This window comes from Lissotriton vulgaris, chromosome 5, assembly GCF_964263255.1.
Source record: "Lissotriton vulgaris chromosome 5, aLisVul1.2, whole genome shotgun sequence".
Lineage (NCBI taxonomy): Eukaryota > Metazoa > Chordata > Amphibia > Caudata > Salamandridae > Lissotriton > Lissotriton vulgaris.
In genome coordinates this window covers 1,885,247,654-1,885,275,150 of record NC_141693.1, presented here as the reverse complement: position 1 = coordinate 1,885,275,150, position 27,497 = coordinate 1,885,247,654, and the positions used below count along the sequence as shown (strand labels likewise).

General features: G+C 50.1%; 2 protein-coding genes across 4 annotated transcripts in view; both read right to left on the bottom strand.

Moving 5' to 3' along the window:
• The window catches only part of LOC147717624 (E3 ubiquitin-protein ligase TRIM39-like), a 686,221-nt gene that overhangs the window by 190,762 nt on the left and 467,962 nt on the right, over positions 1-27,497 (bottom strand). The window lies entirely within an intron of this gene.
• The window catches only part of LOC147717625 (E3 ubiquitin-protein ligase TRIM39-like), a 356,597-nt gene that overhangs the window by 190,762 nt on the left and 138,338 nt on the right, over positions 1-27,497 (bottom strand). For all 3 annotated transcript variants that reach the window (XM_086924411.1, XM_086924412.1, XM_086924414.1), the window contains exon 6: positions 24,752-24,778. In XM_086924411.1, the coding sequence (XP_086780537.1) occupies positions 24,752-24,778 (27 nt within the window). The remainder of the gene's footprint in view (positions 1-24,751; positions 24,779-27,497) is intronic.

Here is a 27,497-nt window from a genome sequence, read left to right as displayed (position 1 = left end):
GGCGTCCCCCTTGGGACAGTATATAATGGTAGCCCCTCCCACCTCGCGCCCTCTTTGCTGCTGCCCCACTCACTAGTCGGTCGCTCCTTAGGCTGCTCCTCGCCAGCCGCAGGTTCCTTAGGCCTCCCATCCCCCACTGGACGCGAGGCCCGCGCTCTTCAGCTCCCCTCCCTGCCGCTCACCCGCTGAAAAGGGGGGAAGTGGGGAGGGGGGGTTATTAACAATGTATTTATGTTTTCTAGGTTGCAGGAGAAGTTACAAGGCGATCCCCATACAGGACAGGCGCAGGAACAGGAACAGGACATGAAGCCCCAGTGCGAAACGCACCGTGCTGAGTCATACATAATCCAAGGGGCCCTTCTTGGGGACTTGGTTTCGACGGCGCCCCGTTAGTCCTTAGGGCGATTGTAAGCCTGAGCAACCGGGGGCTTGCCGATAACGCCCCGCCTGGATGGAGAAGGTGTGAGTTAACTCTCCCTTGTCCGGAGGGTGGGTGGACGATAGGTCCGCCGGTGGGAGGATTTCCTCCCAGGTACCACACCGGGCTATGGCCGCTGGTGTCCCCTTCTTTGGCTCAACTTCAGGCGCCCTGCAACAAGGAGTTGCGGGGTATAGGGGGTCGCCTGTCAGTTAACCCATTCTGTTATTTGTACTACAAATAAACCTGCAACTTCTTCATCCCAAAATGCTTGTCTGTGTGTCATTTGGTTTGGGGAGGTTGTGGGCAGAGGCGTACTGATGGAACTACTATGCCAGACGCGCCTAAGGTGCGCCAAAGGCAAGCCCGTCCGAGTCCGGAAAGCGGCCAGGGCCAGAAACGCTGCCTGTTTACGTCCAGACCGACACATATATAAGAAAGGATAGCTCTGTACACTAAACACTAAAGCTATCACTTGTCAACCTCCTACTCTCACGGAAAACATCAAAGGTCCATTCTCCTGTCTCGCATGTGAATATACGTGCCATGTTTCAGCTAAAAAGACTGCACAAAACAAGAGGGAAGCACAACCTAAGCAGTTATGCTGTGGCCTGATAAAACACCAGCTCCCACATGCATCAAGTGATTTTGGAGTCGCAAACGGTGCGATTCGGAAAAATCAGCCGTTTGCGATTCCAAAATCACTTTTTGGGATGCATGAAACAATTTCACAGAACTCGCAATTTTTTGCCATTCCTAAAAATGCGATTGCATGTAAGGAATCGCATTTGTGTGATTCCTTAAATGCAATGCATGATTTTTTTTAAAAATGCGAATTTGGAAATAGAAGGTGCAAATTAACACAAGGTTGACCCTCGTGTTAATTTGCGAAATCTTTCAAAAATGCTTTAAAATGCATTTTTGAAAGTGTCATGTTACACACACACATGTCCTTTGGACATGTGTGTGTGAAACTTGCACTTAAAAAAACATTTCAAGGGTGCAGGGGGGGTCCTTTGGACCCCCCTCAGCACCCTTGCAATGCATCAACAAATTGTCATTCGCAAAATCAAATTCGCAAAAAGCTAATGCCTTTCCATTGATTCCTATGGGCCTCTAGGCCCATAGGAATCAATGTAATGCCATTCCTTAATTGCGATTCGCAATTAAGGAATCGCAAATACAGAAATGTAAGAAATCCTAAAAACTTTTCAGATTTCTTGATGCATAGGATTTTGCAATTCCTAAATTGCGATTCCTTAATTTTCGCAATTTAGGAATTGCAAAATCCTACAATGATGCATGTGGCCGCAGATCTCTAGTAAAAAACGCCTTACATGTCACAGCCGCGGTGCGTCCATTGGGGCGTAGGCGCATAGGCCTAGATGCATCAAACAGAATTGCATTCGCAAACGGTGCGAATCGCATTTTTCGGCCGTTTGCGAATGCAATTCACTAATTTGGAATGCATCATGCATTTCGCAATTTTAGGAATCGCAACTATGTTGCGATTTCTAAAATTGCGATTGCATTTAAGAAATCGCAATTTGAGATTTCTTAAATGCAATGCATGATTATTTTTAAATTGCGAATTCGCAATTTGAAATGGGTAAAATAGCATGAAGTTGAACTTCATGCTAAATTACCGAAAACGTTCAAATATGCACAAATTGCATTTTTGAAAGTTTAAATTTACACACACACATGCCCTTGGGGCATCTGTGTGTGTGAATGGATCTTAAAGTAAAATTTCAGGGGTTCAGGGAGGGGTTCTTTGGAACCCCCTTGCACCCTTGAAATTGCATTCACATTTTGCGATTCGCAAAATGAAATTCGCAAAATGTGATTGCCTTCCCATTCATTCCTATGGGCCTTTTGGCCCATAGGAATGAATGGGAAGGGCTACCTTAATTGCGATTCGCAAATTGTGAATCGCAATCAAGGAAAAATACCGAATCGCAAAAGAAATTGCGAAATTTTCATGCATTGCCATTTGCAATTTCTAAATTGCGATTCCTTAATTTTCGCAATTTAGAAATCGCAAATGGCAACAATGATGCATCTACCCAATAGCCCCACCAGCCACATGGACCCGCATCGCGGCCGCAATCCTATCTAAATAAAATTACTGTGACTGTACATGATAAACATAATACATTGCAACACAGCAGCAATAATCAGCCGCCGGGAATTGCGCAGGGGGGTGGCCTGCTGCAGCTTGAGTGACAGACAGTCCACACACTCAGGCTGCAGCAGACCGTAGTGCGCAAGTGCAATTTGGTTTGCAACTTGCCCAAGCATGGGCACTCACCGCACTGTAAGTTCCCCAGCGGGGTACTTGTTCGCCTGCCACAGCCCTAGTTTACAAAGGGCGACAGGGCGAGCAGCAAATGTGCCCCCCTAGCAAATCCTGGCGCTGCATGCAGCGCCAGGATTGGCTGGTCCACCGCGCAGCATCCATCATTGGATGCCGCGCGTGGGTGTGGCACACACACCTCAGCCACAACTTAATGTCCAATCACTGCATGGCTTCACAGTGAAGCCATGCAGTGATTGGCCATTTTGCCGGGATGCGTGGGTTCCGTTTACTGGGCTGCTGTTGTGACGTCGTGGTCCCTGGAGCTCAGCTCGTGACGACTCCACACCTCGTGCACAGGCAGCAGAGATTGAAAGACGAGCGCTGCCACCCTGTGCCACGCTATGCTGTCCTGCTGCACCACTGATTACACCCTGGTGCCAGCCAGAGCCGGGTCCATGTGCACTGTGACCTGCACCAGAGGTAGGGAAGGAGCAATGCAAACGCAAACCCTGCCACATGCTTCTGTAACATGCTGTGCTGCTCACCCGTGCTGCTGTGGAGCACATGTTGAATACTCCACTATTCCACTGTCTTGTCTTGGACTCTGCTCCGCACGCCGCAACCTCGCCGGGGATGCACCACATCACGAGCCAATCCATTCCTGTTCATTGCTTACACTGTACACATTAAATGTGTAACGGCTGGCTTGGCTTACTATTGTACAGCAGCGCTGGGTGATGCGCTGTGCTCTGTAAACCCCTGCAGTCTTCAGTAGTACATACACTTCTGTTACACTCAACCGCGGTGCGTCCATTGGGGCGTAGGGGTGTAGCCTCACCAGCCACATGGACCTGCATCGCGGCCGCAATCCTATCTAAATAAAATTACTGTGACTGTACATGATAAACATAATACACTGCAACACAGCAACAATAATCAGCCGCCGGGAATTGCGCAGGGGGGTGGCCTGCTGCAGCTTGAGTGACAGACAGTCCACACACTCAGGCTGCAGCAGACCGTAGTGCGCAAGTGCAATTTGGTTTGCAACTTGCCCAAGCATGCGCACTCACCGCACTGTAAGTTCCCCAGCGGGTACTTGTTCGCCTGCCACAGCCCGGGTTTACAAAGGGCGACAGGGCGAGCAGCAAATGTGCCCCCCTAGCCAATCCTGGCGCTGCATGCAGCGCCAGGATTGGCTGGTCCACCGCGCAGCATCCATCATTGGATGCCGCGCGTGGGGGTGGCACACACACTTCAGCCACAACTTAATGGCCAATCACTGCATGGCTTCACAGTGAAGTCATGCAGTGATTGGCCATTTCGCCAGGATGCGTGGGTTCCGTTTACTGCGCTGCTGTTGTGACGTCGTGGTCCCTGGAGCTCAACTCGTGACGACGCCACACCTCGTGCGCAGGCAGCAGAGATTGAAAGACGACCGCTGCCACCCTGTGCCACGCTATACTGTCCTGCTGCACCACTGTTTACACCCTGGTGCCAGCTAGAGCCGGGTCCATGTGCACTGTGACCTGCACCAGAGGTAGGGAAGGAGCAATGCAAACACAAACCCTGCCACATGCTTCTGTAACATGCTGTGCTGCTCACCCGTGCTGCTGTGGAGCACATGTTGAATACTCCACTATTCCACTGTCTTGTCTTGGACTCTGCCCTGCACGCCGCACCCTCGCCGGGGATGTACCACATCACGAGCCAATCCATTCCTGTTCATTGCTTACACTGTACACATTAAATGTGTGACAGCTGGCTTGGCTTACTATTGTACAGCAGCGCTGGGTGATGCGCTGTGCTCTGTAAACCCCTGCAGTCTTCAGTAGTACATACACTTCTGTTACACTATCGGTCACTGTACCACCCTCCTGTCCCTGTGATCTGTTGCACTGCTTCTACTCCAGTCTCTCATACCGCCATTTGTTGTGGCACCTACCACCAGTTGTGCAATGTACTGCATACTGTACTGTCTGCTCAATGAACCGTCCTAGAGTGCTGTCGACTACACTCTTCTGTACTGTGGCATTCAGTACTTTTACATAATGCTTGTCTGTTCTGTCGCGCTGTGTACTGCCTTGCCAGCTTAGTCACACCATTCTGTTTTGTTATTCTGTCTTATTGCATCATCGTCTGCCCTACTCTGTCCCATCACAGTCCGTGTTTCCCTGTTCCAGCCTTTATTCTCTGTGGTGTGTTTGTAATGCACAGACTGGCGCGGGCTCTCTGCTCCTTTCCAAGGAGCTAATATCTCAAGCATTATTTCTCAGAAGTGGGGCGACACTCCCACCATGATGGTGAAGCCCAGGTTAAAAAGGCTTCATTTTCTGGAGGGTGTTGCACAAATTCGTGTTCTGTTGTCTGAGTAACTGAAGTGGTGGTTGTCGGAAACACGTGCGGCTATGGGTAGAAGGTCGACCGTGTTTCATTTTACAGACTTAGTGTTGACAGACCTAAGCTGTAGAATCGAGGAGTGAAAAGGGCAAGCATGTGTATGGCACCTTTAACACACAATGCTGTCCTCTGAATTCATTTTTAGAATTAAGGGTATTTATAGAAAGGCGTAGGTTACTGCACGCAGGGCAGCAGGCCTGCCCATATGAGCCTAGGAACCATCATGATCAGACAATATTTGGGTGCCAGACTGCTTCTATTGACGTTCTTCAGTACATTTTCCTTTTGATTCTGTTTTACCCTGTTTCAAGGTGCTTCAAATCAAATATAATTGCTTGCTGTGTATGAAGGCAACTGTGTCTTTCTGTGTGTGTGAGCTGAGGGCAGACGTAAATCGCCTTGGCTAATCAAAGCACCATTGACCGCTCCACTTAGTACATGGTTTTGTCTTGGACTCTGCCCCACACGCCGCACCCTCGCCGGGGATGCACTACATCACGAGCCAATCCATTCCTGTTCATTGCTTACACTGTACACATTAAATGTGTGACAGCTGGCTTGGCTTACTATTGTACAGCAGCGCTGGGTGATGCGCCATGCTCTGTAAACCCCTGCAGTCTTCAGTAGTACATACACGTCTGTTACACTCAACCGCGGTGCGTCCATTGGGGCGTAGGTGTGTAGCCTCACCAGCCACATGGACCCGCATCGCGGCCGCAATCCTATCTAAATAAAATTACTGTGACTGTACATGATTGTAATGAGGTAGGGGCGCATACCTCTCATGAATGGTGGAACCCTCGCCCGGCTGACCCTCCACCGACTCCTTCTTTTCAGTCAGGACGTTGGGGAGAGGAGCGACGCGATATGGAAGACTGCGACAGCAACAGCGGCTCCTTTAACTGGGCGTTCGGCGATGAGGAGGAGGACACACCCTCGATGGACGTCAGAGGCGTCCGATTGGCCAAAAGCAGGGAAGTGACGTTCGTTGGGTGTGCAAGCACCCAGGAGGAGGAGAGACAGGCGGAAGCAAGAGGAACGGAGAACGGAGACGAGACCGAAGAAAGCGTGGAGGAAGCCAGCCCGGAGGAACATCGCGGAGGAGGCGGAGAAGCAGAAGGCGAAGGGAAGCCAGGAGGCCAACGACCCTGCGGACCGCCGTGCCACGCTCCCGAGGGAGGAGTGTGGCTAACACAGGTACGGCGGCGTTGGGCAGCTTGGTTGGGGAGGCGAAGTGAACGAGTGTAAAATAGTGTGCATAGCCCCTGTTCGTTACTACCCTGTGTGGTTCTCCCTTCCCGTCCGCCACCCTCCCTCCCTGTACCTACCTGTTCACCCCAACTCACTGGCACTAACCTAGTACTGTAAATAGATTGAGACACGAGACACTGGGTTTCCCTCACGTACCCCGGTCCCCCTGGTGCAAACCCCATAGAGGACAAGACACTAACGGCTCCCTTTTGTTGGTTTCCTTTCATGTACCCGAGCCTGAGACAACTGAGAGAACACCTCGTCGAGGATACCCCTGGGAGAACAGGCTTGCACCAACCGTCTTAAAGAGACCAGAACACCAGCGCCACGGACCCCAGCGTGTTCGCACGAGAGAGACTAACGCTTAGACATAGGAAGACGTTGATGTCAAAACCCGCAAGAGAGATAAAAATAAAACCCTCTTTAACCCCATTACTTGGTGTCACGGTCGTACCTACTCCCACGCCTACACTGGTGTCAGAAGTGGGATCTTCCCCCACGGAAACGACCATGGCCATGGAACAAGTAATCCAGACGCTCATTGACGGACAACAAAAGCTAGAATGGGCGATTAGCCAGCAGATTAACACTGCAGATGCCGACAGAGAACTTTTCAAAGCCTCCATGACTCAGCAAATGGACAATCTCCACAAAGTCGTACAAGCCCCTAGTGCCACGATACCGAGACTAGGCGGACCACCCCCATCAGGAGTGGCCCTGCAGAAATACGTGACAGGGGAAGATCCAGACGCGTTTCTGTTGAATTTTGAAAGGGCAGCTAGGGCCTGTGGGTGGCCCGAGGACAAATGGCCGTTCTTCCTCGCCCCCCTGTTGACAGGAGAGGCTCAGGCCGCCTACCAAGTTGCCAACTACTCCGGTACTTCCTCTTATATGAACATTAAAGCAGTCATACTAGACCATTTGGGAATGGATGCGGAGGCATACAGGCTTCGCTTCCGAAAAGAGAAAGGAATTACTGGGGAGAACCCTAAAACCATGTACTTGAGAATCAAGATGGCTGCCGAGAAATGGCTAAGACCCGACACACGCACCAAGGAGGAGATAATGTCTAGCATTATCCTGGAACAGTTTATGGATGTTTTGCCCTATGGCACCCAAAGATGGTTGAGGCAACATCCTGGTCTGACGGCAGCCCAAGCCATTGAAATGGCCTCGAATTACAACAGGGCTGCTCCCAGAACCTTCACATGGGATACTGACAAGAACAGCAAGCCAGCCCCCCCCCCGGCCAAACAGGAGAAGGATAGAAAGAAACCAGTCCCCGAGCCACTGAAGCCCCGACCCTATCGACCTGAAGGACCCCCCTTCCTGAAGGGCCCACAATGCTATGAATGTGGAGAATGGGGACATATAGCACGACTGTGTCCCCACAGAAGAACAACAGAGGAGCCCATGGAAGTTGGCTACATCCCTAAAGCCGTGATGTACACCGCCGAAATGGGACCATCGTTCTATGTAAGGGTACGGGTAAATAGCAGACCAGTGAAAGCCCTCCTTGATTCAGGGTGTAGGCAATCTGTTATTCAGGGAAAGTTGCTACGGCCTGACCAGATAGGCCGCGATGGTAGCGTGCACATTAGATGTGTCCACGGAGACGTCAAAACATACCCTCTAGCACGCATATCTATCCATCCGATAGGCAGAGAGCCCTGTATAGTGAAGGTGGGGGTGGTGGAGACCTTACCTGAAGAACTCATACTGGGAGTTGACAACCCCGATTTCCTGTCCCTATTTAAGAGGGAACTTAAAGACCTTCCAGCCGGGGCATACCTGTCGGTCGAGCCGTGGGCTTTAGATAGGGGATTTAAATTCGCCCAATCCAATGACCTTTCCCTGCTTAATGCGTGGGAAGCGGCTCACATCGCGCAAAACACACCAACTCAAGGGTACCCCAGGTTCAAGATAGAGAACGGATTATTGTATAGAGAAGGGAAAGCTGGTGATCCGTCGCAGCTAGTGGTCCCAAAAGAGTTCCGAGAGCAGATACTGTTCTACGCCCACACCCACCTCACAGCAGGACACAGTGGGGCCGAGAAAACGACTCAGAATATAGTACGGTTATTCTTTTGGCCAGGGATTTATAAAGAGGCAGAGATTTACTGCAAACAATGTGAGGTGTGTCAGAAAAAGAATCTGACCCGTCCCCCTGCAGTTCCCCTACAGCCCCTACCCATCATAGGAAATCCCTGGGATAGAGTCGGTATGGATCTCATCGGTCCCCTTCCTCGGACCTCCAGAGGGCACACCTACGCCCTCGTGGTAGTTGATTACAACACCAGGTTTCCAGAAGCCTTCGCCCTCAGTGCCCCTACAACCAAGAATGTAGCAGAAAAACTGGTTGAGTTGTTCTCCCGGGTAGGGTTTCCAAGAGAGATCCTGACGGATCAAGGAACACCCTTTGTTTCTAGGATGATGGTTGAGGTGTGTAAGTTGCTGGACCTCCGCCATATCCGAACGTCCGCCTATCATCCCCAAACGGATGGCCTCGTAGAGAGGTACAATAGGACCTTAAAGTCCACCCTAAAAAAATTGTTGACTGCAGAAAACAAGGACTGGGATAGGATGTTACCACTAGCCCTATACGTAGTGAGAGCCCAAGTTCAGAGTAGTTTAGGGGTTTCACCATTCGAGCTCCTTTATGGAAGACAGCCCAGATCCCTTCTGGAAATCACTAGAGAAGCCTGGGAAACAGAGGAGGCAGCGGAACAGAGAAGTCTACTAGAGTACACCCAACAGTTGAGGTCTAGACTAGGGAAGCTCAGGGATTTGGCTTACTCAAACCTAGAGAAAACCCAACGAAGCCAAAAACAGTACTACGACAAGGGCAAGAAATGGAGGACCCTAGATGTAGGGGAGTGGGCCCTTGTGCTCCTTCCGTCCTCTTCACAAAAATTTAAAAGTGAATGGAAAGGGCCCTATAAAGTCCTCAATTCGTATGGGAGGACGACCTACCAACTGCAAATGTCTCCCAACCGGAGGCAGACCTTCCACATTAACCTCCTAAAGCGGTGGTTAGGACCTCCCCCTCGGTCCGCCCACCTAGTGTTGCCCTCCAGCAACCCTACCTCCACCTTGGGAGATCTTCCAACGAATCCCGAGTTGACTGATAACGAGCAAAATGAGTTGACCAAAGCCCTGACCCCCTTCTCTGCTATATTCTCAGACACCCCGGGGTGTACCCATTTGGCAGAACACCAGATCAAAACGAAGGATGGCCTAGTGGTAAAACAGAGGGCTTACCGGATACCAGCCGCAAAGAGGGCCGATGTGAGGAAAGAGGTACAGGACATGTTGAGATTAAGAGTGATCAGGCCGTCCAGGAGTAATTGGGCATCACCCATTGTCATGGTTCCGAAGCCCGACGGGTCTACCCGTTTTTGTATGGATTTCCGCGCCTTGAATGATATATCCTCCTTCGATGCCTTCCCCATCCCCAGGGTGGACGAACTAATCGAACGTATTGGGGAGGCACGATACATCACTACCCTTGACCTCACCAAAGGGTATTGGCAGGTCCCACTGAGGGAGGAGGACCGCCACAAAACCGCCTTTGCCACAGAGGATGGGCTCTTTGAGTTCAATGTACTCCCCTTTGGTCTCCACGGAGCCCCAGCAACATTTCAAAGACTAATGAATAAGGTACTAGCCCCACATACCCGATATAGCTCTGTGTATCTGGACGACATAGTCATTTTCAGTACCACCTGGGAAGACCACCTGGAACATCTAACTAATGTCCTGAGGGCCCTACAGGAAGCAGGGTTGCATGTGAATGCAAAAAAATCACGAGCTGCATTCCCGAAAGTGAAATACCTGGGGTTCATGCTTGGCGAAGGAGTGATTGCCCCACAGGAAGAGAAAGTCAGAGCCATCTCACAGACACCCTTCCCAGCAACAAAAAAAGAGCTACGAGCGTTTCTAGGCCTTATCGGTTACTATAGACGCTTCGTTAAGGATTTTGCAGACCTATCCGGTCCCCTTACCGATTTACTTAAAAAAACTGTCAAGAACACCCTTCCGATGCCTCCATCCGAAAAGGCCCAGGACGCCTTTCAAGCACTGAAGACTGCGATCACAACCAGTCCGGTCCTCATACCACCAAACTTTGACAAGACCTTCTCCCTGGCTACCGATGCCTCTGACAGCGGAATCGGTGCAGTATTGTCCCAGGAAGGGGAGGATGGTATCGAACATCCTATACTCTACGTGAGTAGGAAACTACACCCGAGGGAACGCAAATACCCAACGGTGGAAAAAGAATGCCTAGCTATTCGCTGGGCAGTAGATAAGCTACGATACTACTTGGAGGGCAAGGCCTTCGTCCTCTTTTCAGATCATGCCCCTCTGCACTGGATGCAGAAAAATAGGTCTCAAAATGCGAGAATTTTGAGGTGGTTTTTGTTCCTGCAGCCCTTCTCCTTCACAGTGGTACACAGGAAGGGTAGGGACAATGGGAACGCCGATTTCCTTTCCAGGATGCCTATTCGCCCCGAACGGGCGAATCCAGGGGGGGAGGAGTGTAATGAGGTAGGGGCGCATACCTCTCATGAATGGTGGAACCCTCGCCCGGCTGACCCTCCACCGACTCCTTCTTTTCAGTCAGGACGTTGGGGAGAGGAGCGACGCGATATGGAAGACTGCGACAGCAACAGCGGCTCCTTTAACTGGGCGTTCGGCGATGAGGAGGAGGACACACCCTCGATGGACGTCAGAGGCGTCCGATTGGCCAAAAGCAGGGAAGTGACGTTCGTTGGGTGTGCAAGCACCCAGGAGGAGGAGAGACAGGCGGAAGCAAGAGGAACGGAGAACGGAGACGAGACCGAAGAAAGCGTGGAGGAAGCCAGCCCGGAGGAACATCGCGGAGGAGGCGGAGAAGCAGAAGGCGAAGGGAAGCCAGGAGGCCAACGACCCTGCGGACCGCCGTGCCACGCTCCCGAGGGAGGAGTGTGGCTAACACAGGTACGGCGGCGTTGGGCAGCTTGGTTGGGGAGGCGAAGTGAACGAGTGTAAAATAGTGTGCATAGCCCCTGTTCGTTACTACCCTGTGTGGTTCTCCCTTCCCGTCCGCCACCCTCCCTCCCTGTACCTACCTGTTCACCCCAACTCACTGGCACTAACCTAGTACTGTAAATAGATTGAGACACGAGACACTGGGTTTCCCTCACGTACCCCGGTCCCCCTGGTGCAAACCCCATAGAGGACAAGACACTAACGGCTCCCTTTTGTTGGTTTCCTTTCATGTACCCGAGCCTGAGACAACTGAGAGAACACCTCGTCGAGGATACCCCTGGGAGAACAGGCTTGCACCAACCGTCTTAAAGAGACCAGAACACCAGCGCCACGGACCCCAGCGTGTTCGCACGAGAGAGACTAACGCTTAGACATAGGAAGACGTTGATGTCAAAACCCGCAAGAGAGATAAAAATAAAACCCTCTTTAACCCCATTACTTGGTGTCACGGTCGTACCTACTCCCACGCCTACAATGATAAACATAATACACTGCAACACAGCAACAATAATCAGCCGCCGGGAATTGCGCAGGGGGGTGGCCTGCTGCAGCTTGAGTGACAGACAGTCCACACACTCAGGCTGCAGCAGACCGTAGTGCGCAAGTGCAATTTGGTTTGCAACTTGCCCAAGCATGCGCACTCACCGCACTGTAAGTTCCCCAGCGGGTACTTGTTCGCCTGCCACAGCCCGGGTTTACAAAGGGCGACAGGGCGAGCAGCAAATGTGCCCCCCTAGCCAATCCTGGCGCTGCATGCAGCGCCAGGATTGGCTGGTCCACCGCGCAGCATCCATCATTGGATGCCGCGCGTGGGGGTGGCGCACACACACTTCAGCCACAACTTAATGGCCAATCACTGCATGGCTTCACAGTGAAGTCATGCAGTGATTGGCCATTTCGCTGGGATGCGTGGGTTCCGTTTACTGCGCTGCTGTTGTGACGTCGTGGTCCCTGGAGCTCAACTCGTGACGACGCCACACCTCGTGCGCAGGCAGCAGAGATTGAAAGACGACCACTGCCACCCTGTGCCACGCTATGCTGTCCTGCTGCACCACTGTTTACACCCTGGTGCCAGCTAGAGCCGGGTCCATGTGCACTGTGACCTGCACCAGAGGTACGGAAGGAGCAATGCAAACACAAACCCTGCCACATGCTTCTGTAACATGCTGTGCTGCTCACCCGTGCTGCTGTGGAGCACATGTTGAATACTCCACTATTCCACTGTCTTGTCTTGGACTCTGCCCTGCACGCCGCACCCTCGCCGGGGATGTACCACATCACGAGCCAATCCATTCCTGTTCATTGCTTACACTGTACACATTAAATGTGTGACAGCTGGCTTGGCTTACTATTGTACAGCAGCGCTGGGTGATGCGCTGTGCTCTGTAAACCCCTGCAGTCTTCAGTAGTACATACACTTCTGTTACACTATCGGTCACTGTACCACCCTCCTGTCCCTGTGATCTGTTGCACTGCTTCTACTCCAGTCTCTCATACCGCCATTTGTTGTGGCACCTACCACCAGTTGTGCAATGTACTGCATACTGTACTGTCTGCTCAATGAACCGTCCTAGAGTGCTGTCGACTACACTCTTCTGTACTGTGGCATTCAGTACTTTTACATAATGCTTGTCTGTTCTGTCGCGCTGTGTACTGCCTTGCCAGCTTAGTCACACCATTCTGTTTTGTTATTCTGTCTTATTGCATCATCGTCTGCCCTACTCTGTCCCATCACAGTCCGTGTTTCCCTGTTCCAGCCTTTATTCTCTGTGGTGTGTTTGTAATGCACAGACTGGCGCGGGCTCTCTGCTCCTTTCCAAGGAGCTAATATCTCAAGCATTATTTCTCAGAAGTGGGGCGACTGCCCACCATGTTGGTGAAGCCCAGGTTAAAAAGGCTTCATTTTCTGGAGGGTGTTGCACAAATTCGTGTTCTGTTGTCTGAGTAACTGAAGTGGTGGTTGTCGGAAACACGTGCGGCTATGGGTAGAAGGTCGACCCTGTTTCATTTTACAGACTTAGTGTTGACAGACCTAAGCTGAACAATCGAGGAGTGAAAAGGGCAAGCACGTGTATGGCACCTTTAACACACAATGCTGTCCTCTGAATTCATTTTTAGAATTAAGGGTATTTATAGAAAGGCGTAGGTTACTGCACGCAGGGCAGCAGGCCTGCCCATATGAGCCTAGGAACCATCATGATCAGACAATATTTGGGTGCCAGACTGCTTCTATTGACGTTCTTCAGTACATTTTCCTTTTGATTCTGTTTTACCCTGTCTCAAGGTGCTTCAAATCAAATATAATTGCTTGCTGTGTATGAAGGCAACTGTGTGTTTCTGTGTGTGTGAGCTGAGGGCAGACGTAAATCGCCTTGGCTAATCAAAGCACCATTGACCGCTCCACTTAGTACATGGTTTTGCAATTAGGAGCCTATTGAAACAGTTGTTTAGTTATTTTTCACAGCATTAAGCTGTCGCTGGTTGTAAGTGCATGGCACATCTTTTCCACTGAAGGGTTTTCAAGCAGCCCTTTACCTCTGTCTGAATTGTTGTATTGCATAGTGATTTGTTGGTGGCCTAAAAGTTGACTTGGTAGTCGTGCCTACTGTCTTAGTTTGCCTCTTGAGTATTGAACGACCACTGATTTCTCACTGGCTGAAAGGACTTGTGTGAGAAGCATCAGTTCCCAAAGTGAATGTGGTTTTTAATGGGATGGATGGATGTACCCTTTTAATGGGATATGCTAAAGCAGGGGTCTCCAAACCGGTCCTGGAGGGCCGGATCCATGCCAGATTTTTTGGATATCCCCATTGAGATACATGTAGTTTTTTAAAAAATTTGGCATGGATCCGGCCCTCCAGGTCCGGTTTGGAGACCCCTGTGCTAAAGTATTACCAAAGTATTCCTAAGCGCCCCCGGCTCCTGGTTGTGCAAGCACACCCGCACACAGCAACCTCGAAATGGCAACAAAAACAAAAAAAACACCCAGAGATAGTGCAGGAGGCACTGAAAGGTTTGAAAAAAATGGAAGAGGAGTGTTGGGAAAGGTTTAGAAGGCATGGGAACGTGTGCCAGGCAACAAATGGCTAGGGGCTAATGGGGAAAGGGTGAAAGATTTTTAATAAGTTGAGCGGGATGGGGACGAGCGGAGGAAGCTATGGACGAGTAGAGGGAAGCAACAATGAAAGTGACGAGGTGGGGGAAACTAAAGGGGAAGCAGCACACAGAGGAGAGAGCAAGAGAACACACACATTCCTGTGGTGTGTTGAAACTAAAAGAAGTATTTTCCCGAATTCAAGCAAATTCAGCAGTGGAGGGATATACAACCCAACCAGTGTGAGTATTGTTTCTGGGCAGGACAAATGCATGAATAACGAGGAAAGCCATTAAATCAGGCAGAGACAACTGAAATAGTCAACAAAGCCATGCAATCACAAGCAAAGCGCAAACTCTTTTATGTATTGAAAACAATAGGTCTGCCTTCAGCCAGCTAAAAGCCAAAACTTAAAAAGAAACTCCACAAAAATAGAGTTGGCAGCAAAACCAACCTGAAACATTAAGTCTTGCTGGAACCATTTTCAATGTAACTAAGAAAATGCAAAATGTAAACCAGTATCACGCTGTAAATTTTGCTCTGTCATTTCGCTTTTTTGCCCATGTATGTTTCCTATTCCTCCCCTGTTTTTTGTTATTTGACTAGTTCATTCACCCTCTTTTGTATGGTTTAAGGGAGGGGTAGTTCCACTTGTTTTGTTCTGCTTTAGAATATGCTGTAGAACCTTGCATGATCATTCTGTGGTTATACTGAATAAGCAGCTACCTATGTTATGCCATATATTAATGTAATAACTGCACTTTCACAATTGCTTTATTAACCTTCCTGCTTTCTCAAATTTGCTTGAAAATGCACGATTTTTCTTATTTTTTTCAAAATTTTCTTGGGGGGGGTAACCCCCCCAAACACCCCCTTTTGGAGTTCGGGCTCGCTCGCTCGCTACGGTGCTGTATGCAAATCACTTTACACCCCACCACTTTGAAATGTCACCCCCCGCCCCTGGTCTACGACATACTGAGTGCTTGGAAGCTAGATTGTCTATATGTAACAGAAACATGGCTAACAATATGTTCTAATCCGGATATAGAGCACTCCCCACTGGCTATACCATCTTCAGACTGGATAGACATGGGGAAAAAGGAGGGGGCGTAGCCATAATTTATAAGGACCATCTGAAGTGCTCTATCTCTGATATCATAGGACGAAAAGCAGCAGAAAGCGTCTGCTTTAGTTTCCAATTAGATAGCTGCACCACGTTTGCAGAGGCCTTGATCTACAGGCCTCCAGGTCCTGCCTATAAATTTCTAGATACGCTGGGTGAAAACATAATCTCTCTATTGGTAAGGTATTCCAACGTCACCCTACTAGGCGATTTCAATCTATATCCCGAAGCCACAGATATACCGAACACCAAACTATGACCACCTTAGGGCAAAAACAGAGGACAGAAGGGTCCACTCATCAAGCAGGGCATACCCTGGATGGAATATGCACTAATGCAGCCAACCTATTTGCCCTCCAGTTGCAATCACCTGGTCAGACCATAAATGAGTCCCTTTTAAGCATGACCTGAAAAACGTACAATCTGGAAAAAACTTGGGGGAACCAGGTTTTACAGGGAAATGGGATAACTTGCTCTCTAATCCTAATTTACAGTACATAGCTGAAGCAAAAAAACCTTTGCTAACGGGGGACCCTGAAATAGATAATAATCTATTTAATGAATGGACAATATCAGTGGCCAACACGTTGGCTCCACTAAAGAAAATTAGTAGGAAAAAAGGGTCAGCTCCCTGCTTTACCCCTAGCCTAAAAGCTGCACAGAAACAATGTAGAATACTAGAGAAGAAATGGCAAAAAGAGTACAATGCGGAAGATCTGGGGTCCTTAAAATCTGCTCTTAGATCTTACCACCAGCAAATTAAACGAGAAAAAAAGAAATACTATGCAAATTCAATAAACAAAGCTGACAACCAAAAAACTATTTTTAATATAATAAAAACTTTTACCATGCCTAAAAATCTTGGACCGGAAATTCCACCCTCAAGATCACCCCCCCCCAGATGCGAAAGGCCCAGACCACTGGGGAAAGAAGTAAAGAATTGATATGCTTTAAGGAGATTAATTTAGAGCAATCTAGGCACGCTATCCTCTCCTGTAAACCAGGCTCGCCATTTGATCCACACGCACTGGTGGATTTTATCAACCACATCATTAATCAGATCATGAACGCTACTTTTAGATTAGCCAAAATGCCAGTTAGCTGGAAAATCGCAGTCGTAAAATCGCTTCAAAAGAAGAAACTTTCAGATCCCACGATCCTTTTCAATCTTAGGCCTATCTCACTATTGTCATGTCTTAGTAAAAAAACAGAGAAACTTGTCAATAACCAAATTAATGATTTCATGAGGGAAGTCAACTTACTACATCCTAAGCAATCTGGCTTTCAAGCAGGTCACTCTACAGAATCAGTACTATTACACTCCGCTGAATCCCTGAAAATGGCTATGGAGCAGGGAAAGGACGCAGTGCTGGTTCTGTTAGATTTGTCAGTGGTGTTTGACACGATCTCTCATGATATCTTGAGAGACAGACTTGCTTGCAGTGGAATCACAAACAATGCATTGGCCTGGTTCACCTCCTTCCTAGAAAATAGAAAACAGATTGTAACGCTGAGAGGTTATAGATCACAAGAAAGAGTTGGTATCACTTTTTAATCTCTATATGGCACCTTTGCTTTTTTTGATGGACACATACGATGTTGAGTGTATCGCTTATGCAGATGACACTCAACTGATCCTTACTTTGGATAAAAACTCAACAGTGGCTGAAGAAAGATTTCACCACTGTTTAACAGCAGTGATGAACTGGATGAAGCTAAACCATTTGAAATGTATTAGCTCCAAAACAAAGATTATGCAGTTTGGCAAGAATAATGTTTTTAGACCGGGTCAATGGTAGCCGTCAAACTCGGCACCACCCCCCGACTACAGTGGAGACTGTAAAGAATCTGGGAATAAAATTCGATCATACATTATCCGTCCACAAGCAAGCTCTTGCTGTGGGGGTACTTGTTTTCAAGGAATAAATACTCTCAAATGTTTTTGATCTACTCCCAACGTCGTCCAAAAAAACAGTGGTAGCAGCCTTAGTGCTATCCCATCTGGACTACTGTAATAGTCTCTATGCAGGAACTAACAAAAAAGTACTATAAAGATTACAGGTGGTCCAGAACGCTGCAGCGAGGGTGGTACTTAATTTGCCTAGAGATATCTCCTCTGCAACAGCACTGAAAACCCTTCATTGGCTGCCCGTCCATAGGAGGATTTTGTTTAAGGTTCCTACCATTATCTATAAAACAGCAAACAATACTGGACCAGAATACCTCAACAATAGAACTAAGCCATACATCACTCAACGTACCCTACGGTCATCCTCAGAGAACCTCCTAACAACTCTCTTAAATATAAACTTAAAACCAGGGGCAGCAAGACACTGGTAGCCATAGGGACAAAAGCCTGGAACTCCTTGCTTACCCAACTCAGACATACACAAACCGAACTCAATTTTAGGAAGTCCTTAAAAACATGGATCTTTGGTATTCCAGAGAATACGGCTTGGTCGTTTCTCTGATCTCCTATCATCTGAGACTATGCCAGGTTCTCTTTCTCCTGGAAGGTGCCCTTTCCTCTGCATCAGTGCCAAGATACTCCTTGGAGTGAACGTTGCGCTATATAAAAGCTGTTTCATTCATCATAATATGTAGACTTATTTTAGCCTGTATAATACCCAGATTGTGACCTAACTTTGAATCTAAAGTTTCCCCATTCACCACAATGCCACAAATGCAGCACCAATAACACGCCCATTAGAAACATTGTGTGACCAGTTGGATCCTCAAACAATGAATGCTCTTGTTACAAATGAGAAGTTGTGCAAGTGAAACATTGAGTAACAACAAATATAAGCCATTTAAGAAAAATAATACCTAAAGGAAACCTGTGCATCTTTAAAAACAATGTACCTTGTTAGCTCTATACAATGGTATAATGTACTTCAAAATATTGTGAAATATAGAAATTGGTGGGTTTAAACCTTGTTTGCCGTCACTGTCAATTACTCAGGGCTGTCATTTCAGTTCATTTCATCAGCTCATTGTGTCACATCAGACAAGGACAAACCTTATCAGCCACTGATTTCTATTCCACAAAGCTATTGATAAATGTAAACATCCCAGGCTTGGGCAATTGCACTTTAGGCAGAGGTGGTTACTGGCAATGCCATGGGAATCTATGGAGAATGGCAGGCTGGAGGAAGAGCTGAACTATGTCTTTCTTTTACAAACCCACACACCCTTCTACCTACCCAAGTCATGTTAAATGTACATCATTATGGAATTTATAATAACACATTTGTATGAAGCTCTTAATAATGTGGTTTAGTTTTTGGTAAGCCTTGCCTATAATATGCATCACTTGTGTGATTATACTTCATGTCAGTTAGTTTATTTTAAATACAATCCCATATGGGACCCATCTCCTTGCTCCCGTTCCCAGCGAAACCCATTGAGAAAGCCATCAACAGCCAACTCACCACATTCATCGAAGAACACGACATCCTCGACTCCTCCCAATCGGCTTCTGAAAAAAACACAGTACGGAAACCGCCCTCCTCGCCGCAACGGACGACATCCGCAACCCACTGGACAAACAGTGGCCTTCATCCTCTTCGACCTCTCAGCGGCGTTCGACACAGTCTCTCACCGCACCCTAATACGTAGACTCTACGACGCAGGAATCCAGGACAAGGCCCTCGACTGGATCCGCTCCTGCCTCTCTGGCAGAACGCAGCGGGTCAGACTCCCCCCTTTCCTCTCAGACCCTACACCTACCACCTGCTAAGTCCCCTAGGGCTCCTCCCTCAGCCCGACGCTCTTCAACGTCTACATGGCTCCACTCTCCCCATCGCCGCAACAGACGACATCCGCACCCCACTGGACAAACAGTAGCCTTCATCCTCTTCGACCTCTCAGCGGCGTTCGTCACAGTCTCTCACCGCACCCTAATACGTAGACTCAACGACGCAGGAATCCGGGACAAGGCCCTCGACTGGATCCGCTCCTTCCTCTCTGGCAGAACGCAGCGGGTCAGACTCCCCCTTTCCTCTCAGACCCTACACCTACCACCTGCTGAGTCCCCTAGGGCTCCTCCCTCAGCCCGACGCTCTTCAACGTCTACATGGCTCCACTCTCCCCATCGCCGCAACGGACGACATCCGCACCCCACTGGACAAACAGTAGCCTTCATCCTCTTCGACCTCTCAGCGGCGTTCGTCACAGTCTCTCACCGCACCCTAATACGCAGACTCTACGACGCAGGAATCCATGACAAGGCCCTCGACTGGATCCGCTCCTTCCTCTCCGGCAGAACACAGCGGGTCAGACTCCCCCCTTTCCTCTTGGACCCTACACCTGCCGAGTCCCCTAGGGCTCCTCCCTCAGCCGACGCTCTTCAACATCTACATGGCTCCACTCTCCCCATCGTCAGAACCTACGGACTCAACATTGTGTCATATGCAGACAACACCCAACTCATCCTCTCCCTATCTAATGAACCCAACACCGCCAGACACAACTTTCGAGAAGGCATGGAAGCCGTCACCAAATGGATGGAAAACAGCTGCCTACAACTAAACACCAAAAAAACAGAAGTACTCATCATGGGCTCAAACCTTGAGGCCTGGAGCGACACCTGGTGGCCCCCCCACCCTCGGAAACCCGTCAACCCCCACGGACCACGTACGCAACCTGGGAATCATCCTGGACTCCGAGCTCAAAATGGACCGCCAGATCAACTCCACTGCGACTTTCAGCTTCCACACCCTCCGCCTCCTTCGTAAGACCTCCAAATGGATCCCCCCTCGAACACAGAAAGCAAGCGACAGAACATCCAGAACGCCACCGCAAGACTGGCCCTCAACCTGCCAGAACACTGCCACACCCCCCAGCACCTGCGCATACTCCACTGGCTCCCCGTCGAGGCGAGAATCACCTTCAAGATACTCACCCACGCACACAAGGCCCTCCATGGCACCAGACCAGCATACATGAACAGCCGACTCAAATTCCACCCACCCCACAGGACCCTACGATCAGCCCAGCTCTCCTACGCTGTGGTCCCCCACACCAGAAAGACCAAATCGGGAGGCCGCTTCTTCTCCTTACTCGCGACCAAAGCCCTTCCGCTCCACCTCAGACATACATCGCTCCCCATCTTCGCTAGAAACCTCAAAACCTGGCTCTTCGACAGACCCCCTCCTTGATCGAATGGAATCTGCACCCCCCCCCAACCCCTTGAGACTGTTACCGGTGCGTAGTAGCGCTTTAACAAACCCCTGATTGATTGATTCGATAACCAATAATTAGATGTCATTTTCTGTCTTATTTTTGTAGCACCTAGTCTAGTGTTGAGACTGGGAGCTGCTATATTCTCCTCATCCTATGCACAGCGGAGTACATGGGTTGTCTTAAATCTAATAGGATAGTTCTACAAAACAGCATTCGAATGACAATCAATATTTTAAATAGCGTGATAGATGGATGGGTTCATGCACATACTGTATCGATCCACCAACGCGAATAGATAATATTAATAGCAAATATGAACATCTGATAGAATATCATCAAGTAGCACAATACATTTTAATATATACAATAATTAATTGAACCTGCTGTGAATTCATCAAGTTTAACATCAATTTGTTTTTGTATACTTATGTCAGTTTCAATTGAAAAAGACTATGATTAAGAAAGAAGAGTCTAAGAACAGAAAAGGTCTAACCTGGTGTACATAACACAAAGTACACCAATGTACTTTGGTTAATGTTGACGTTTCTAAAAACATTCTTTAATTAACACTGCAAAACTGTGAGGCCAAACTCTTGTTAAACTATTTGCACACTTTACAAAAGAAGAAGCAGAACTTTTTAAATGTGTGTGTTGTAAGTAATCTTTGAAATTACTTTTTTCGCTTTCTCACTCCTGTGCAGTGCAAAGGTGTTTCAAGTTTCAGGTCTTACATTTTACTCACAGACACACAAACACAGGTCAGTACCAATACAAAATGGCAGTAGTTTGTTAGAAAACAGTTCTGTTTTTAAGCTTTACAGACTCCAGTCAGTTCTTTAGCACAATGATAGTGTAATCAGGCCTGGGTGTAGTTTGCGGAGTTTTGCTATGAGGAACTCCGCAAAGTTACAAACAAATTCTGCGAAATTCCACGGGTGGCAGAGTGCGGTGCGAACTGCAGTTTCTGCTGGCATTCCTGCAGCTTCGGTAGAAATGCTACCCAGGTGGCACCTCGCGCTCGCGAACTTCCCATTCATGAGCGGGGAAAAAAAACTCTGCTGCAAATCACGAAGCGGAGTTTTCTGCACTCCGTGAGCTCCGTGGAGTGCTAAGTGCAGAAAACTCTGCAACTTCCACGAACGGAGTGAAGTTCACCTTCCAGGCCTAATATGCACCGTTGTCGCTGTGGTCCATTTTCCGGAATCTGCTTTCATAATATGAGAGGGGCTGCAGCACCCCCCTCACCTCTAGTTCCACTTCTGAGGCGGAGAGTGGAGGGCTGTACAGAAAGTTATGGTCTGTGTAGAGAGTGTGAGACTGTTCAGAGAGTTTCGGGATGTATGGAGTTGAGCATTCTGTAGTGGTGAGGGTTGTACAGATGGAGACAAACTAACTGAGGTGAGGGTTGTGGAGGAGGGCTGAGCAGAGAGTGGGGCTGGACAGTGAGTGAAGCACTGTGCAGATGGAAGGGGACTGCACAAAGCTTGGAGGTCTGAGCAGAGAGTGTGGGCTGTAATGTGAGTGAAGGACTGTGCAGATGGCAGCGAGTGTGGAAAGCTTGGAGGGCTGAGTAGAGAGTGGGGGCTGTAGTGTGAGTGAAGGGCTGTGCTGATAGAAGGGGGTGCAAAGCTTGGGGGTTGAGCAGAGAGGGGTTGTACAGTGAGCGAAGGACTGTGCAGATGTAAGGGACTGCACAAAGCTTGGAGGGCTCAGCAGAGAGTGTGGGCTGTAATGTGAGGGAAGGACTGAGCAGATGGCAGCGAGTGTGCAAAGCTTGGAGGGCTGGGCGAAGAGTGGGGGCTGTAGTGTGAGTGAAGGGCTGTGGAGTAGGGCTGAGTAGAGAGTGGGGCTGTACAGTGAGTGAAGCACTGTGCAGATGGAAGGGGGCTGCGCAAATCTTGGAGGGCTCAGCAGAGAGTGTGGGCTGTAACGTGAGTGAAGGACTGTGCATATGGTAGCGAGATTGCAAAGCTTGAAGGGCTGAGCAGAGAGTGCGGACTGGAGTGTGAATGAAGGACTGTGTAGATAGTAGGGGAGTGGAGGGGAGATGGTAGGGGAATGTGCAAAGCTTGGAGGGCTGAGCAGACAGTGGTGACGGTACTGTCAGTGAAGGACTGTGCGGATAGAAGGGGAGTGTGCAAAGCTTGGAAGGCTTAGGAGACAGTAGGGACTCTACTGTGAGTGAAAGACTGTGCGTATTGAAGGGAAGTGTGCAAAGCTTGAAGGGCTGAGCAGAGAATGGTAAACTGTGCAGAGTGTGTCCTGGTATAGAGGTATGCAGGTAGCGTTGATCTCTTCTGGGAGTGTAGGACAGTGCAGAAGAAAGTGAGGCTTTTCAGAGTGCAGCGTTCCAGGGCGGGTGTGCAGATAGAAGGGGAGTGTGCAGATGGAAGGGGAGTGTGCAAAGTTTGGAGGGATATACAGAGAGTAGTAAAATGTGCAAAGAGTATGTCCAGGTATAGAGGTACCCAAATAGCGAAGACCTCCTCTGGGAGTGTATGGCAGTGCGGAAAGTGAGGCTGCTCAGAGTACAGCACTCCCGAGCGGGTGTGCAGAGAGTCAAGCCCTCTGCAGATAGCATCTAAAGAGCTGTGGCTGTACTAGGAGTGGAAAACTGGTAAGGGTAGATGTTAGTGGAAATAATGTACTGGGAGTGGAAAGGTGGTAAGCAGTGTAGAGTGTAGCTGTGCAGAGTGAAAATGATGCGGGGGGAAAGACTATGCGCAGAATGGCAGATTATGTAAAGAACTGGGCAGAGTTCAGTGCATCAGAGCTGGCTGAATGGGGATGACTGTGCAGAGTGCATTTGTGCATGAAAAGCAGAAACGGTTTCACATAGTAAATGCCTCCTCCGGACTGGGCACAGTTAAACAGCTTTGTTTTCGTTATACAGCATTAAAACACGATTGCACGGAGCACTGCCTTAACTCGGCACCAGTCAAAATGGTTTTATGATCCAGCCCAGGGGCTCTACATGGACTGCATAGAGTGAAAGACTTTGCTTTTAAAGGCAGCAAATGGCTGTGTCGACAGGTTCTATTCCAAGGAGTTCCATGGACTAGACACCACACAGACCCAGCAGCGCTGCAGATCCCAGCAGTGGTACTGATCCCACCAGCAGTGAAGGCCCCAGCAGTGGCAGAGACCACAGCAGCACTACAGACCCCAGCAGTGGTACTGATCCCACCAGCAGTGAAGGCCCCAGCAGTGGAAGAGACCACAGCAGCACTACAGACCCCAGCGGAGGTACTCATCCCACCAGCAGGGAAGACCCTAGGAGTGGGAGAGACCTAGCTGCACTACAGACCCCAGCAGAGGTACTGATCCTACCAGCAGTGAAGGCCCCAGCAGTGGCAGAGACCATAGCAGCACTACAGACTCCAGCGGTGGTACTGATCCCACCAGCAGTGAAGGCCCCAGTAGTGGTAGAGACCATAGCAGCACTACAGACTCCAGCAGTGGTACTGATCCCACCAGCAGTGAAGGCCCCAGCAGTGGCAGAGACCACAGCAGCACTACAGACCCCAGCAGTGGTACTGATCCCACCAGAAGTGAAGGAGCCAGCAGTGGCAGAGACCATAGCAGCACTACAGACCCCAGCAGAGGTACTGATCCCATCAGCAGTGAAGGCCTCAGCAGTGGAAGAGACCACAGCAGCACTAAAGACCCCATCAAAGGCCAGATCCCTGCAGTGGGGCTAAATGTCTGTTTTCTCCCGAAGAGCTGCTGTATGGTTTGATATGCTCTATTGCCAAAGCAGGAAAAATACCAGAACAGAAAAAAAGAGTCCATCGCTCTTAGAGCAGAGAGCATCTGACATTAAGATATGAATGAGATCAAAAGAATGCACAGAGAGACTCTTAAGGGCAGCTCATTCCAAGCACTCCTCTAACTGGAAGAAATGGAAGAGAATTAAGAAGTGACAAATCAAAAAGAAGGACAGTCTTTAGTTACCTGCGAAGCTGCGGACCCATCTCCACTCTAGAAGAAACAGAAAGGAAATAAAAATATTATAAACACAGAGATACACAAACTTGTATCTACAATCAGGGTGTACAAATATAAAGGCACAGTTCAAATGGAAATGTTATGAAAACGAATTGATTGCCTATTCTGTGACTTTCTCCTGTAACCCCTACTCCAACCCAAACCCCAACCATTCACCATCGTTTAGTCAAACCCTAATCCTCACTAATCTGTAAACATAACATAGTCAAACTCCAACACTATGCCTTTCAGATGCTGTGGGGCCCATTTGGATGGCGGGCGGATTGCCCTCGCCTGGCTGGCGGTAGCCACCGCCGGCCTGGCGGGGGCAATCCGCCCGCCATCCTCTCCCGAATGCCCCCGCCATATTAGTATGGCGGGGGGGACCACGGCGGATGGAAAGACAGTCCGCCTCTTTTCCGCCCCGGTCGCCTTGTGGCCGGGGCGGAAAAGGTTCAATATGGTGGCGGTGTCTATTAGACACCGCCAGTCATATTAGCATGGGCCAGGACAGATGCCTTTCCGTGGCAGCGATGCCACCACAGAAAGGCATGTGGTCTTCACTTTGGGGACCCCCTGCGGGCCCCCAAAGTGAAGGAGGGTTGGGGGTGCACACGGGGGGGTACCTGTGGTACCCCCTGCATTTACATTACCAAAGCGGCAGGCAATGCGCGGAGCTGAGTGCACCGCCCGCCACAATGCTAAACATGCAGGATGCGCCCGCCACAGTGGCGGGCACATCCTAATACCCCCCCATGGGACCCCCGCACTTATGGCGGGCGGTCCCATTCACCGATGGGATGGCGGGCGGACTAAGTCCGCCTGCCATCCTAATGACCCCCTTAGTATCGTATATCAGTGTCTGAAGGTCCCACATCCCATCAGTACAAGACACATCACTCTCAGCCCTCTATCACTCTCCAGTCAGTCCGAGCAAACTTCCAAGTGGTTTCCAGAATTTGGAGCAAAGGAGACAGACCCTTCACTGCCACAGCCAAATAGCCTCCCGTTGGATAATCCCTCTGCCCCAAATTTCATGAGCTGCAGAGCAAAATATATATATCTATATATCTATATATATATAGGGGGGCGTGGCTTGGGCGCCGATGGCGATGGTCGCCTGAGAGCTCGGCTCCGGGACTAAGCCCGGGATTATCCTGAAAATCGGAGGCTGCGGGGCACCCCAGACCCCGCATTCTGTTGAGCGTGCCGACGGCAACCTGCCGGGGCCCCTGGTGGAGCTTGGACGAGGGTTGCTCCGGAATAATACCGAAGTTTGCGGAGTTGCGGAGTGCGACCCAACATGGCGCCCGGACTCCTTTGTCCCCCTGGTCGGAACTACTGAGTTGAAGAGGTGCCGCGGGCGTCGACTGGCGCCCGGCTTCGCCATCCCCGGCTGTTCTGGACATTGGACATCTACTGGATCGGACCTTTTGCAACAGATTTGCACTCGGTTGGACGGCCGGACGGGTGCCCACGCAGTGGAGGGCACCGGGAGCGGACGCCCTGTGATCCAAGCGGTGGCCCACCTCGCGACTCCGCAACTAGCTACGCCTTCCTGGCCAGTCCACCTACATGGGAGGCGCGACACTCTGGCGCCACAGATCATCCGAGGGAGTTGGTGGCCCTCACCCCGGGGCTATAGTGGGTGAACGGGTCTGTCCGACTCGGCAACGGCTGTCTCCGCCCCCTCATCGGTGCCCTCGGACGCCGTGGCGGTGGCGTGAGCCGAAGCGGCGGAGTCTCCACAGGCTCTGGAGAAGGGGGTCGCCCATACCCGAATCGAGGACAAGCACCCGGGAAGGTCGTGATCGACACCTGTACACGGAGACGCCTACTCCGGGACCCTCACGGAGTGCCCCTGGAAGCATGGGGAAACCTAGAGGGGCCAAGGGATCCACCCAGACCACCTCGGACTCTGAAGCCCAGGACAAAGAGGAGCATGGGGACCCAAAAGGTTCTGGTAGCGCGCCGATGCAGCAACAGTTCGACCGTGTCCTAGGGGCGATAGAGGCTACGAGATCAGCCCTCCAACAGGACATTGCTCAGGTGGCGACGAGCCTGGGCCTCCTCAGGGCGGACCATGGCAAACTTTCAGACCGGGTCAAGGAGGTGGAGGGCACGGTGAAAACTTTGGAGCCGGCGCAGCGAACCTTGGCTGCGACGATGAAGGACGCCTTATCCCGAATTGAGACCCTGGAACGGAGAGCGGAGGATGCGGAAGGCCGCAACAGGAGGAACAACATCCGAGTGGTGGGCCTGCCGGAAAAGATCGAGGATGGCGACATGGTGTGATACTTGGAGACCTGGCTCCGAGACACGGTGGTCCCGGAGGGTCTGTCCTCCTTCTACACTCTGGAACGGGCCCACAGAGTCCCAGCACGGCCCCCACAGCAGGGACGTACCCCGAGGCCGGTGGTGGCGCGGTTGTTGCATTTTCGGGACAGGGATTTAATCCTTAATGCCGCCATGCACAATGGCCCGTTCCAAGTAGCGAACAGTCAGGTGAACATCTTCCCTGATTACACTTACGAGACGCAGCGCAAGCGGTTCTCCTTCCTAGCGGTTAAGCGCGAACTCAGGAGCGAGGGTATTCAGTATTCACTCCTATATCCTGCAAGGCTCCGCATCATTGTCGATGACAAAACCCAGTTCTTCGACACCCCGGAGGAGGTCTGTGACTGGCTCGAACTATACCGGACAGGGAAAGATG